At 34.7% G+C, this 14,600-nt stretch overlaps 1 protein-coding gene across 5 annotated transcripts in view; it reads left to right on the top strand.

Annotated features, from left to right (window-relative positions):
• The window catches only part of MIGA1 (mitoguardin 1), a 44,442-nt gene extending 30,868 nt beyond the window's left edge, over positions 1-13,574 (top strand). For 4 of the 5 annotated variants that reach the window (XM_033000729.2, XM_033000730.2, XM_033000731.2 and 1 more), the window contains 8 exons: positions 4,991-5,109; positions 5,289-5,361; positions 5,687-5,773; positions 5,893-5,991; positions 6,323-6,457; positions 7,972-8,025; positions 9,837-9,953; positions 10,277-13,574. In XM_033000729.2, the coding sequence (XP_032856620.2) occupies positions 4,991-5,109; positions 5,289-5,361; positions 5,687-5,773; positions 5,893-5,991; positions 6,323-6,457; positions 7,972-8,025; positions 9,837-9,953; positions 10,277-10,495 (903 nt within the window). In that variant the 3' untranslated portion in view covers positions 10,496-13,574. The remainder of the gene's footprint in view (positions 1-4,990; positions 5,110-5,288; positions 5,362-5,686; positions 5,774-5,892; positions 5,992-6,322; positions 6,458-7,971; positions 8,026-9,836; positions 9,954-10,276) is intronic. The other variant, XM_033000732.2, reaches the window with a different exon arrangement.
• The last annotated feature ends 1,026 nt before the right edge of the window (positions 13,575-14,600 follow it).

Genomic DNA, 14,600 nt, shown 5'->3' with positions numbered 1-14,600 from the left:
AACTTCGGCCAACAAGTCATTAAATGGTGCTCTAAAAGCTTTAAAAATAATAATAAAATAAAAAAATCTGGAGCTGATCCTTGTCCTCTAACAGAAACCTTAGCTATGCATGGTATTTGCATAGTATATTAAATGTTTTCACTTCTAGGACAAAGAGGTGTTTCATCTAATATATGTTCCTATATGCCGATTGCTCATACTATATAGTTTTTAATTCTTAGGAGACACATGTAACATTTGTTATAAATCCCATATATTCGCACTGAACTAATTTTTGTACCATAATACCTCCATGTAGGTATTACGTAGGCAAAAGCCTATACACGGGACACAGCACCTAGCCTGGGGTTACTCTTCCTGGCAAGGAGTAGTGCTACTACCACTGACGCACACAACACACTGCATTCATGTGCTTGGTTACACTGAAAATTATTAAAGTTGCACAGCAATTCAGATAAAATCATGTTCTGAATGTGTGTTTTCCTTAAAGAAAATATATCAGGTGTCTTGTAATATGTACAAGTAAGTATAAAAGGAGTTCCTGAAAATACATGAACTTCTTTCCTGTTTTCTTCCAGGTATTAGGAAGGATATACTACTTTATCATTTCAGCTTATCAAAGAACCATCACAAATGTTTTAGTTAATAATCAACATCACATCTTTCAACTCCCAAAACATTTTTCATGCTTATCCTGCAGCCACTTAGATTTTTTTTGTTTAAATAAATAAATATTTAAACGATGAAGATATCCAGAGAAAGAGATCAGCATCAGCAGCCTTTTTAATACAGGATAAGCGTAGTTTCTCAGAATGTAAGGAATGGTGACTGTGCCAGTAAACTGACCTTTTTATTAGGGTGAGCAAGCAAGAATTCCTAAAAGGTCTACCATTGTTTATTTTTGTTACATTCATGTAGGTGGTTATTTTGGTAGTTAATGAAGTCTCGATGCACAGCTGAGATTTTTTTCTATCTATTAAGAAACAACTTGTTGGTGGCAAATAAGAGGACTGAGTCGGTTCATTAGATCAAAGCAGTTGGATAATCCCAGGCTTAAAAACTACTGCAAGTTCCAGAGGTTTGATGCTTTACAACAATGGTTTCATCATCTCTTTACTAGTAGACGCAGGCTTAAAGCTGAACTATCTAGAGAAAACTGATTAGCATCTGAACAAAAATAATCCATGTTGTAATCTTTATCTCTTTGTCTGCATTTTCATATTGTACTTCATGTAACCCCACATGACACTGAGGAAATAGCAGACATTTAGAGGCTGGCACGTCAGGTCCATCAACACAAGCCCCTGCATTACTCACAACTACCAGCACTTTTGGTAGCTGTGCATGAGGCACTTTTTCATCGTTAGTCGTCTGTTAAGAGTTTCAAAATGTCAGTGGCTGTGCAAAGAAGTGTTTACTACAGCATGGCAAGGAAGGACTCAAGGAGCTTTCGAGAGTCCAACTTACCTGTGATGACAAGGTGTAGGGTGCTGGGGCTTCCTGCTAACTTCTGACAAATATCAAACCACTGCTGAAGAAAGTTACGTGGTACATAGGGGACGTAGTGGGGTAAAAAGCAGGTACTTGAATACATGTCATGAATGCATGCCAATTCATATGAGGTGGTTATAGTGAGCCATCTCATTTAAAACTAACTTTTTCACCTTTTTTTTCAAAAGTAACAAGTCCTTGGACTTTTACAACAAAGGCTTAATTTTCCTTTCGATGTTAGCTTGCAAAGTTCTTATCTAGAAAATGTATGCTCTGCATGTATTTAAACATCATATACAATTTGTCCGTTCTTCTAATACATGAATTCTACTGTAAATGAGCATCTTCAACTCATTTTATTTTGAACCAGGATGTTTATATAGACAAGCTTTCACTTATTTAATCTGAAAAAGAATGGCCATTACTGAATGTTTGCAAGACCATTTAAAATATAATACTGTATGTTACATATGTATACATACTGTTTATATATACATATAAAGTATTTCTATATAAATACATTTTTAAATACTAGAAAGCATCAAAAGAAAATCCATGATGACTCCAGGATCATTGCGATGCAGTTCCAGAGCTTGACTGGAAATCACCTTTTCTAGTTAAACTTGGAGGTCATTTTAGGTTCTGGTTTTCAGTTTGGTTTTCTTTCTCCTCTCGTCTTTTTGCATGCTAAGAGAAGTCAGTGGTAGAGGAATTTGCACCCCCTTTCCAAATGCTGGTTGGAACTAACTTTCATCTGTAATCAAAACCATCTTCTAAGTGGAAGAGTATCCTTCTCTCCTGCTTAGTAGCCGGTTGATTTAACTGCTTTCTTTGTTTGAGCTCAATAATATGTATTACAACAGTAACACGGCAATTTTATTTCATCTGCTAGCATGAGAAGAAGTTAAAAGGAAAAAAAAAAAAAAGGCAAAAAAAAGCTTAATATTATCAAGGGGGCCTCACCCAACTCCCAGGTATCAGATTCTATGCTAATCCATAACCACAAAGGCTATGATGAGGCATCTTCATGTGCTAAAGATATTATCATCTCAGGCTTGCTGGCAGCAGATGGAGGTTACCTGCATCTAACTGTAGGAATCACGAGTCCTAATTCAGTCACAGTCAGTCAGTTTGCCTAAATATCTGAAGAAGGTGATTTGCCTGAAGTTCACTAGAGAAAACTAATATGATCCCTTTTACCACAGAAATTATAATCTCCAAGAGAGGGGCAGCTGTTTACAAAGTGCATATGTGTTCACAACCCATTTCTTCTCATGCTTTGCAAATGAAATAAAGTAAATGGAATGTTTTATGGCTTCGGTAATTGATGGATCAGGTAAGAAATAAATTAGCAGACATATCTGTGTTCTGTTCTGGTCTTTATTTTGAAAGATACATATGTATTGTTTCACAGTTAATATTTCCTTAACCGTAATGCAGATAAACAAATTCTGGAGTAAAGATTTTTCACTTTGTCTTGTTTATACCTGTTCTAACTATTACACGGTATATATATACATGCATATATATGTATGTGTGAGTGTGTGTATTGATTTCATACATCTGAAAGATATATTCCTGTTTCTTCCAGTTGCTTGAATTATTCCTTCCTATGTATTTTCAATTAAAAGCTGGGTGGCTTCCTTTGTTTAATAAGAACATAAATTTCCAGGTGGGCTTTTTGAATTAGTGAATAAAAAAAAAAAAAATTGGTGCTATAATTAATACAGTTAAACTGGAATAAAATCTTCAAGCTTAATAGCTGTAAATATTTTTTAGGAAGTCAGCTTATTCTACTCTGTTCTTCCAAGCAAAACAACTGATAAACAAATATGTACTTTTAAAATGTAAGTGCTTTCAAGCTGGATGAATTCTGAAAGTGTACGTTACTCACTTAAGTGTAATGTTTTGTTGACCTTAAAACCTTTATTCCTTCACTTATTTCCTAGCTGTCATCTTGTCACTTGAGTCTCAATTTGAGAACTCCATAGAAATCTGTATGGGAATAGAGATTTTTTTTTTTGTTGTTGGTTTTTTTTTGTTTTTTTTTGTTACCCAAACAGATCAATTTAAAATGGAACCTGACAATTTTAGGAAAGGAGTTGTATGTATTTGCTGACAGTAAAATGATACTAATATGAGTGATTCAAAACATCAGTGTAAGTTCCAGCAAATATATACCATCTATCAATGTGTGACACTTGTCAGAACACCAACTCAGTACTGAAATCTCTGTAACTTACTGATGTGCTTCAATGTTTACATGGACAAAAATAGGTATTGGCACATCAGTATACTCTTCCCTTTAGCAGGCAACCCTACTTGTCCAACTGTTGTTGCTGTAATTGGCTCAACTAAAGTCTGTGGAGAAGACACACTGGAAGTATGTTTTTTAATGTCTTTATGAAGTCTCATGCCAGCACTTGCCTGTATGTTCTCAGTGATAGGAAAAACTTTTCAGCATACATTTATTTGGAAATTTTAATGGAAGATTAACATAAAGCTATATTTTAATCTGATTTTTTTTAAGTGTTTCTAAGATATAGGGTAACTATTTTTTATATAGTTCAATTACTTGAAGAATTATTTTAAAAGATGTTTCTAGGCTCTGTTTTTATAGCCTAGAAGCACAGGTTTGTTTCCCCCACGCAGGATATTAAAAAAAAAAGGCTCTAGAAAAAAAGTTAGAATTCATCTTCTGGTCATTAACTAAACTGAAGGACGTGTAAGTCTCTGATTTTTTTTTTTTTTTTTTTGATCAGTAGTAATATGATGTAATGTTGTTAGTGGAAATTGTAGCTACCCATTGTTTTGTGGATTAAATATGATATCCTGTAAACAGGAGTTCTCTGTATTATTCATGCGCTTTGATTTCTTAATCTGTTTTTGTGTTTTGTTTTTTTCCCTTCTAAAAAAGTCTATGAGCTCATGTTAATTTATAAGATGACCACAGAATTAAAACTGCCAATAATGAAAACCTTTTTGGGAGCCTGTAGTAAAATGCTGAATGTTCATGCTTCAGACAATATGCTTTGATAATGCAGACATTTACCAGCAAAACAAAAAAAAGGATGGGAGGATGTTACTATTTCCGTCTTCCTAAAGATTTGCGTGATGCAATCATTCTATACTTTGTGTCCTGACAATTATTTTTCTTAACCACTTTGAGACCCATTATATTTAACTAGGCAAATTAAAAATTTAACTAGGCAAATTAAAAACAAAACAAAGCTGCCTCCATTTTATTAAGTAAACTTTTGAAACTTGAAACCTGAAACTGTAGCTTTCAGATTTTAAAAGTTAGAAAGCAATCTTGTTAATAGGGTGGTGTTTCTCTTCCGTTTACTAGTTGAGTGTTGGCCCTTTGTTTTATGCAGATGCAGAAAAGGATGCATCTTTCAGTAGAATATCAGGAAAACTTCTTTAATATGTTTTATCTTTACAAAACTTATGTTAGCAATTTCTGTAATGAACTTAAAAAGAAATATATATTTTTCAGCTTACAGAGCACAGAGAGATTCGTAATACATGCGGTCTAGATTCCCTTTGCCATTGCCCATTGTATGAAGAAGCTATGCACTTAGCAGAAGAAGGCAAAATTTATTCACGAGTGTTAAGGTACTGATTTATGTCTACTTTAATTCTTGCTTTTCTTGGAAATAATTCAGTTAAATATTCTACATAGAACTAGTTTTTAGAAGTTACTTGTAGTAGGTATTTTTTTCTAGGAATTAGAATTAGTTGAATTTTCTTGTCCTTTTTTTAATGGTCTTTGAAAACTTTTCTATTTTATATAGGACTGAAATGTTCGAATGTCTAGGAGACAGTGACTTCCTTGCTAAGCTTCATTGTATTCGACAAGCTTTTCAGGTAAATAGTAGGAAGAGTGATTTATATGTCTGGTTGTGTATGCAGCACTGAAACTATCAATGTGCAACTGCCTGTGCAAGCATTTTTATAACATTGTTTAATTAAATATTTTCTTGTTTTTACATTTCTGTAATTCTAAAATGGGGCATATTTGCAGAGGAGTCCCAGTTTTGTAATTAGCTTTGGAACCTTTGCACTGAAGGCTTATTAGGAACTTGCCTACTATAGTAGCAATTATAATTATATTAAATTTGATTGAAGTGTTTAAGGTCATTTAGTATAACCTGTGAATGAAAATGTCTACATTTTCTGAAACCTTTTCTAGATAATTCTTTCAGAAACAGCAAACAGAGTATTTCTTGCTGAAAGTGGAAGAAAAATTTTATCTGCTTTAATTGTGAGAGCACGAAAGGTAAAAGCCTTTTTTAACTAATGTTTTATTGCTAATGTAACTTCTACCAGAATTTACTTTCCACTGTAAACCATCTCTCTTGTTAAGTTTGCTTGATACTCATTGCTTTTACTTTACAGAATCCGAAGAAATTTGAAGATGTCTTCGATGAAATGATATACTTTTTGGAACAGACAGATCACTGGGATAATACTGAAATGGAACTTGCTGCTAGAGGCGTGAGTCTGAAATTCTGAAAAGTGCTTTTACCCTTAATTACGCAAACTGTAGCATCTAAAAATAAATTTTTACAGTTCAGAATTGTGGGAAAGGCAATTCTTTTTTGTTTACACTGCTGATTTAGAGAAATGGCATCTACCACTGCAGTTTAGTACCAGAAAGCATGTAATGTTTTTTTTTAACTTCTCCATTACTGACGAAGTATCTTTAATATTCATTAAAAACAATTATAAATCTGCATGTTAATACAGAGTTAGAATATGCTGCATCCTGAATCCCACTGCTGAAAGAGAAACTAGATTACTTAGATCATGTTCTGTTTTAATATAGGTGAAAGACCTGAATTTTTATGATGTTGTTCTGGACTTCATATTAATGGATTCATTTGAAGATTTAGAAAATCCACCAATATCTATACAGAATGTAGTAAATAACCGCTGGCTGAATTCCTCTTTTAAAGAAACAGTAAGTATTTATGTGTAATTTTCATAATCATTATTCTGTAGTACATTATAATAGGTAAATGGTATGATTGATACAGCATTGGTGTGAGCTTTCTGATATAAAATTTCTGTATCTGCCAAAACTGTTCTTCCAGTGTTCTGTGCTTTATATTCTTAAAGCACAGTGTAAAAATGAGAATAAATCCAATAACTGTAGGATAAAGACAGTATATATTGTCTTGATAATAGCATTAATTTTGAAGCAAAGAAACTATATTGTCCTTTGCTGTAAAGTCTAATTCAACTTCCAATATAACTGAATAAGTACCTGAAATATTCCTTAGAAAAAAACAAACAGATTGTATTATCAGATTTTTCAATATAGCAATTTAAACAAGTCCGGGCCCAGAATGTACAGAAAGGTTTAATGTATTGGAGAAAATACTTCAACTTGTCCGCAAAAATGAGTTTTCTCTGAGGAAGTAGAATTTCAGAAGAGAAGTTTCTGTTAGCCACATCTTAAATGTTAGATACAGGTTTTGGTTCATATATCAGAGTATTAGCACTAACGCACAAAATTACAAATAAAAAAAAGTAAATTAATACAATATAGGCATTCAAATGTTGATAACATTTGAGGCTTTTTCAGATGTGCTTGTTTATTTGTGAAATAGATCTCGTCGTTCTGTTACAGACATACAGGCTACTGCCATGGTCAGCTGGTAGAGATACTACTGTCATTTCTTTCATTTATACCTATAAACTGCCAGTTTTCCTTTTATTTTTGTCTTTGAATTGAAATATTCAATTGAAATATTGAAATATTAATTGAAATATAGAGGGGGGAAAAGGTAATATGAATATATTTATTTTTGTAGTTATGTGATAACATTGTGTTTTGTGAGTAGTAAATTATATTACAGTACTGAAGGAGAATCAGATGAGGATACTTACAAGCTATGAGGGGAAAAAGCCTAGTACTGATAGCAGTACATTGTATTTCACAGGTCCATATTTGGACAAAACTCCTTAGCTGAATCTGAAGCTATTGCAGGAATGTTTTTATAAAATGAAAAAAGACATTTCAATGTGTTCACATGCTACTTAATATCTAAAATAGTTACTTATGTCTGAGCACAGGCTTTGCTATATAAGAGACTGGTCCTCAGTTAAAACCAGTGACTGTTACTAACTGTTGCAACTGTAAAATCAGTCAAGAGTACCAAATTACATTTGAATTAAACTGAAGAAAATGTTGCAAAGTTAGATCTGAAAATAAATATGAACTATATATAAAACTAGTTATTTGTATCAGCTGATATTTTATCACTTTAAGCTTTGTGTTATCACAAGCTTGATGCTGAAGAAAATAGAAATCCCCATAAGATAGATAGTATTCTGCAGATCAATTCTTTTGAGATGAAAAATAATTTCCGTTATAGTGAAGTTACACAGGGTTTTGGGTGGGTTTTTTTTTGTTTGTTTCTCTCTGGGGTTTTTTTTGGTTTGTTTTTTTTTTTTTTTTTGTACATTTAGGCTGTGGCTTCAAGCTGTTGGTCAGTACTGAAGCAGAAAAGACAGCAAATGAAGGTAAGTTGCCTTGCAAATTATGTGGACCAAAGTTACTGATCAGCTCCTAAGAATTTGAAGTTCCGTTTGTAGCTTTGGCAAAATAAATTACAGATCAACCCTTAATCCTGTAATCATGTTACTTTAGACAAGAGGCTGCTAATTGTAGAATTTGAGCTCCTGGGGCCCTAATACCATTTATTTTTTTAGCAAAAAGTCTCAGCTGAAAGGTTCTTCAACCTAGTTTAGGTCCAGTCAGTGGTGGTGACAGTAGTTTCTCTGACTTATGGCCCCACACATGTACCTTGGATTTTTGCAGACCAAGGTCATTAATCTTGTATCTCGTCTGCTTACGCTGGGATTCTCAACCTCATCTCCCTGCAGCATCTCCACAGCTACATAAAATTCAGTCCCATCCCTTAACTTACCAGAAGTACCGTCTTCCTTGCCAGCAGCAGGAGCTCTGTTGCAGCCTCCCCCAGCCCCCTTCTTCATCCTGACCTCTCAGTGAAGGAACTGTGCAGATTTCGAAGCAGAACTCTGTGCCAGCAGCTCCTCACTTCCACCTCTGGAGGATTTTATTAGACCTAGGAGGCAAATGCCCCATCTGTGTAACAGCGAGTCCAACAGCAGAGTTGAGGCTTGCTGCAGGATATCCCTAGCCATTAGAAGTGCTTTTGCATACTGCAGGTGAGTCACCTCTGCTCGAGTGATTGGCGCTGACACCTTTCTCTGATTCTAAGGATAGCTATTTACGTGACTCCTAACTGCTAAAGACGTATTTCGTAGTAAAAAAAGTTGCTTCCAATGGCAGTTGGTATTTTATAAAAGGTCCTCAGCCACCTTAATATTTTAAGACTTGAGATGTTACATCCCTCTGTGTGTGTGTATATATATACATACTATATTTTATATAAATAGATCTTTTCTATAATAGTTTTATATAAAGGGATTATATCTCCAAAATAGATGTTATAGTAACCTATTATTTTCATCTCTGTTGCACTGCATAACTACCTTATTTTGTAGTTCCTTTGTATACTGAAGTCTCAATATTTCTAAGTTTGTAAATGTGTGAGTAACTTTACTTCTTGGGACTAGTTTCATCAGTGCTGCTGGAGTTGTTCAAAAGTGGATAAAGCTAAGCACCGTGGAAGTCTTTGTAAGGGAGAAACCAACTGTACCACCAGGAGTTTGATGAACCTAAATTTACTTACAGACAGGTCTTTATGTGGTATTCTGTGTTTTAATTAATGATGAGTTTCTATGTTTATTATTTTATAAATTAGCTGGTGTTATAAAATTATTAAAAAATGTATATGAATATATAAAATAAACTGGACATTCATATATGACCTATAAATTTATGTTATATTTTACGAGTGCCTGTAGGTTGTAAAAGTAACAACAGGATGGACATTCACAGATATTTTATGTTTTTCTTTAGATCTAAAGATGGATTCTTGTAAAGTGTATTTTTTTTCCATTCAAAACTGTGCAGTTTGCTTACTTTTTTGCAAGTTTCAGCTATACAGAGTATAGGGGCTCAAACAGGAATAACTGAATAAAATTGTCTAATCAGTCATATGGGAGTCAGAGTAGGCTTATGCCTATTAATCTTAAAATATTTAAAACACAAAGTACCACTGAAATAAAAACCTTTTTTAAAAAAATCATGACACTTGGTTGGTACAGTTGCCCTATAACTTGAAGGAGTTAAAGTTACCACAGCCCTGAAGTGGTTTAAGGTTTTCTGAAGACTTAATGTTATATAATAGAGATTTATAATAAATTTATCATGTAACTTTGGTTTACAATTTTTACATCACTAGGTGCCTGATGGATTTTTTGCACATTTCTATGCTATATGTGAACATATCAGCCCTGTTTTGGCGTGGGGCTTCTTGGGTCCTAGAAATTCCCTTTATGACCTATGCTGCTTCTTCAAGGTTTGCAACTTTTAATTACCACTTAATTTTTAAAAAAATCTTTCCAATTAAAAGAAATGAGGATCTTATTTATAGGCATACATGTGTATTTTCCTAAGATTAAGACTAACAGTAAGAAACCGTGAAAATAAATATTTTCATGTTAAACTTTTTTTTAAGCCTAGAACTGTTTTGCAAGGTCTGTTTTAGTGCACTTCTACCTTAGCACCAAAAGAATACATTAATGGATGTTTTTAGGAAACGTATAAAAGAAATAGCTAGCATTGCATACTTTTTTTCTTCTTGTAAATGAATACAAGTTTTCCCATTTTTTTCCCCACTAGGATCAAGTGCTTTTCTTCCTCAAAGATATTTTTGATTTTGAAAAGGTGAGATACTCAACCATGGAGAGTTTGGCTGAAGATCTTATGCAATTATTAATCCGACACACTGAACTTTTAATGGCCTACCTTGGAGCAGATTCACTCAGACACGTCAGTGCTTGTGTCAGTGGTCATGGGCATGTCATGACCAGTGGGCTCGTAGAAGCAAAAGCACAGTAAGTTTAAAATCCATGACAAGTGAGAGGGAGTGCACTTGGACGTGCTCCTTCGTGCCTTTCTCTCTAACGCCGAAGCTATCATTGCTGTTATTGAGCAGGCAACTGAGAATGTGTCATGTCACTAAGTATGGAAAAGGACTCAGGGAGGTTAAGTGTACATCTGCGAAAAGAACTGGTGAGCATATCATTGTATTTACATAAATTAATTTTGCAGCTCAACTGTCATTGTATTTATACTTAATGTATCCCAAAGCTTTTTTCCGTAACACCTGGGTAAAGTTAATTTATGAAATACTGTACTTTTGCGCAGATAATTTGTAAGTGAAGCTGATGGAGTTGTTTCCTTTAAAGGCCTATAGTACGAAACGTTCATTTCAGTCACTCCAAATCATCGTGTGTCTAGATCGAGAAGGTGTTTCGACTGGGGTATATGCAGTCTCCGATTCATGTGACACATGCAATAAAGTAATCACACGCATAAAGTTGAATGTGTTGCCACTGCCCTGAAATTACATTTGTGTGGGTGCAAGCAGTCATTTTGTACTACAGTGTAAAAGGGCGATGCGGGAAATGCAGGCACCTTTGGGGCAGGAATGACTTCCAGTATGCATTTTTTACTTTATTTTGTTTTAAAATATCTAAACATCATGAAGATGTTTGAAAGCACTTATTTATATTCAAAAAAGCTATGCTAGCTTCACCAATTAATTTAAAACTTTTTATTTTTTTTTTCAAACTGTTACTACTTCATATAGCGGTGGTAAATAATCTAATACCCTTCTCAGTTCATGTGTAGCATTTCAAAATATATTTTTACATAAGGATGTATAAGGAGATTTGCTGATCATGAAACAGAATCAAAGGCAGTGTTTTATAATTTAAAAGTATTTCTGTCTTCCTCCCTTCCTTGTAGGAAGTCTGGTGTCTATTTCAGAGGAAATTTAAGCAATTGTGGCCATCTATGTGCAATGCAAAACTGTGGCTCAGGATATGGAAGCTTGAACTTTAGATAGGAGCACAGCATGGTAAGAAGGCATGAGGGAACTTGCAGTAAAGTTTTTTTTTTCTGCGCTAGAGGTAATAAATAGAGATGATGTATAATCTTTGAATTTCTGTAAACTGAAACAATGTTCCATAGTTAGCTGAGGCTTTTAAACTACACTTACATATATTTTGCCACACAATGCCAGCCCACAGGAATCTATCCTGTGTCAAGTAATACAGAGTAAGGAGAGAGTAATTCTAAATAGTCAGATACTTGAGAAGTATACTGTTAAAATCTGGCATATTGAAACAAACTTCAGTTAGAAACATTTCAACTTCTGTTGCAAACGCAACCCAAAAGGATGATACTTAAAAAGGAGGACCTGTATAATTCTGTAGATTTTACTGAAGCCAACATTCTGCTCCTTTGTTGTACTCATTTGCTAAATATAAAAATTATGAAAATGTGTCATATAACTTATGTGAAATGCCAACTGATTATAGTTTATTTAAAAAAGTATACTTCTATGTGTAATAAAACAGAAATTCCAAATGCTGCTGTTGGTCTATTTCCTCCATTCAAGTTGCTGAACTTGGCAGCATGCTTCATGCTATACTTTTTTCTCCGCAAAGTATGTCTTTAGTGCTGGAATGTGAAGTTTTTCTCACCCATCTCACTTAGCTTAAACATACTTATCTGCTCAGAAGTATCTGTATTTTGGTTGCTTTTTTCAAGCCTATGAATGAAATTATATGGCACAGCAAGGCGTCATCTTGTGTTCAGACTCAATAGGAATAGCTGGAAATAGAAGTAACAGAGTAAATTGCATATCCACAGCAGATGTACTGCCTGGAGGTTGCAGTGGTTTGTCTGGTCTAGTAAAATGATACGAAGAAAATTACACCGTAACATTCATCACAAAAAGACAGAAATGTACTTTTTCACAGAAGTAAATGTATATTTAAGTAAGCCATTTTCATATTATTTATAAAAAGCTTTTAAAGAAAGTGCAACAGCATTGCATGAGATTATAAATGTTTCCAGGTAATTTAAAAGTCAATCTTCTGTCAAAACAAAAAAGATATTTTTAAACAGAAGAATGAAAAAGGCCTAATGAAACACCAAAATATTTAGAAAATGGGTAAGAACTTGATAGTATCTGGCTTAAACAAATGTATCCCTTTAAGTCAGGAGCACTTCCATGTACTTGTAGAGCTCTCAAAAGTCCATAGAATGGGATTGGCAATTGAATTGATGTATTTCCCATCCAAAATAAGAATTACAGTATCTGGTTGGTGTAAGAAACAACCAACAAATGTTTGAATGAGAAACAGTTAAGAAGAAAGAAAGAAAGAGAGAAAGAGTGTAAGGGAGAAAAAGAGAAGAGGGAAATGTGCAGGTAGGTGTGGGTAGGCTTTTGATCTCCTCTGGGTCTTTTTGGACCTTTTCCCAGAAAGCATTCCTACATTCTGTGCTTCCTAACGCCAGGGACAGAGCTGTACCTTGCCATGGGAGGTAACTGTCTCCTTGTAACACAGAACTGGAATCAGCTCTCTTATAACTGAAGGTTTATACACCTTAGTTAGAAGTTGTATAAAGAATATCTGTTGATAACCAGCCATATGGCTTAAGAATTTCAGAGGTCCACCATCTTTGAAAACACAAGTGCCAGAGATGCACTAAAGCACTGATAATGTGATGCAATTCTATTTTAGTGAATTCATAATCAAAATCAGAATTTAGGATATAATCTTGAAATTTTTAAATAGTTTGGAATGCCACTTTCCATGCTGATAAGAACAAGCTAAATGCAAAAGCCATCCTCTTCTGCCATAACTGTATGCTGAAGATCAGAAATGTTGAATGTGTAGGGATTATACAAGAATCAAATATTTATATCATTTGTAATTTAGTTGTAATAGTAATCTCACTTTTAATGTGTTCTTAATGATTATTATATTTCACTTTTGTAGTCTTTGGTTCCTATCAAACTAAATGTGTCAAATCAAGTGTCAGAGTAAGCATATTTGTGAACTTTCTATTGCCTAAATGAACTGCAGCTGTGTATATTAAATAAAATATTTCAGTGAAACAACTGTTGCTCATATAACTGTATTGAAAACTTGAATTTGCACAGTTCTTGAAATCTAATGCAAAATTATTTAATTTGGCAGGAGGTTTGAGACCAGTTAGTTGTCCTGAAATCGGAATTTTCTCTCAGAAATCCAACAAAAAACAACTATTACAAAATTTATTATATACATGGAAAAAAAAAAATGGAGCGGGAACATATTTTGAGCTGTCCAGTTTAAACTGACTTTGTCAACCTGTTTAAGTTTGCTTCTATTAAATGGTCCACAGCATTGATAAATTTCTAACACATAGGCCAGTGATCCACCAAAAAGCCAAATATTGGTGTTTCTAGTCTTGGAAGTCAAGAAGTGACCCAGCCAGGCACCTTAGTAAATGCAGACCCCCCCAGGCTGGGGGTGGCTGTGGCGGGTTGGGGCAGGGCGCTGGCGAAGCCGCGGCGGGGGCTGTGCCCGGGCAGGGGCTGCTCAGCGGGAGCCAGCCCAGCCGGCGGTACTCACCTGAAAGGGTTAATTGCGTCGGTCTCTCTATGCCTGTTGTCTCTTTTCTTGGTTTTAGGAGAGGAGTTTTTTCAGGATTATTTCCAAAGCAAACTGCTACAGTGAGTTCCAGTCGTGGAGTAAGACTTCCCTTGTGGGGAAATACAAATAATGAAATAGAGAACATAAAGTGTCTAATCCTTACTGCTGTACAGGGGCACTGTCTGTATGCTTTGAGCTGCCCAAATTTGTTTTATGTGTTAACATGTGTTCATCTACTGAAAACTGTTACTTTGCTGAGTTGAAAGCCCTACCTTGACTGAAATCTTGTGTCTTTGCTTCAGAAATAGAACAGCGCTTTTGAGGGTGGTGCTGGGGCAAAGCTGCTGCCCTGTCCTTCAACAGACAAACACATTCTGTGTTTTAACTTCGATGGCCGTTGTTCAGATTTGCAAAGCCCGAGGTGATGCAGTTATCTCCCTAATGTTTCTAATCCCGCGGAAAGCTGGGCTCCGAGCAAGATAAGAGGAGGAAAGTTCTGCACTGGAGAC

The sequence above is a fragment of the Tyto alba genome, unplaced genomic scaffold (assembly GCF_018691265.1).
Source record: "Tyto alba isolate M040663 unplaced genomic scaffold, T.alba_DEE_v4.0 Super-Scaffold_1000006, whole genome shotgun sequence".
Taxonomy (NCBI): Eukaryota; Metazoa; Chordata; class Aves; order Strigiformes; family Tytonidae; genus Tyto; species Tyto alba.
Note: the sequence above shows the minus strand (reverse complement) of the source record. Positions and strands in the feature narration are given on the sequence as shown.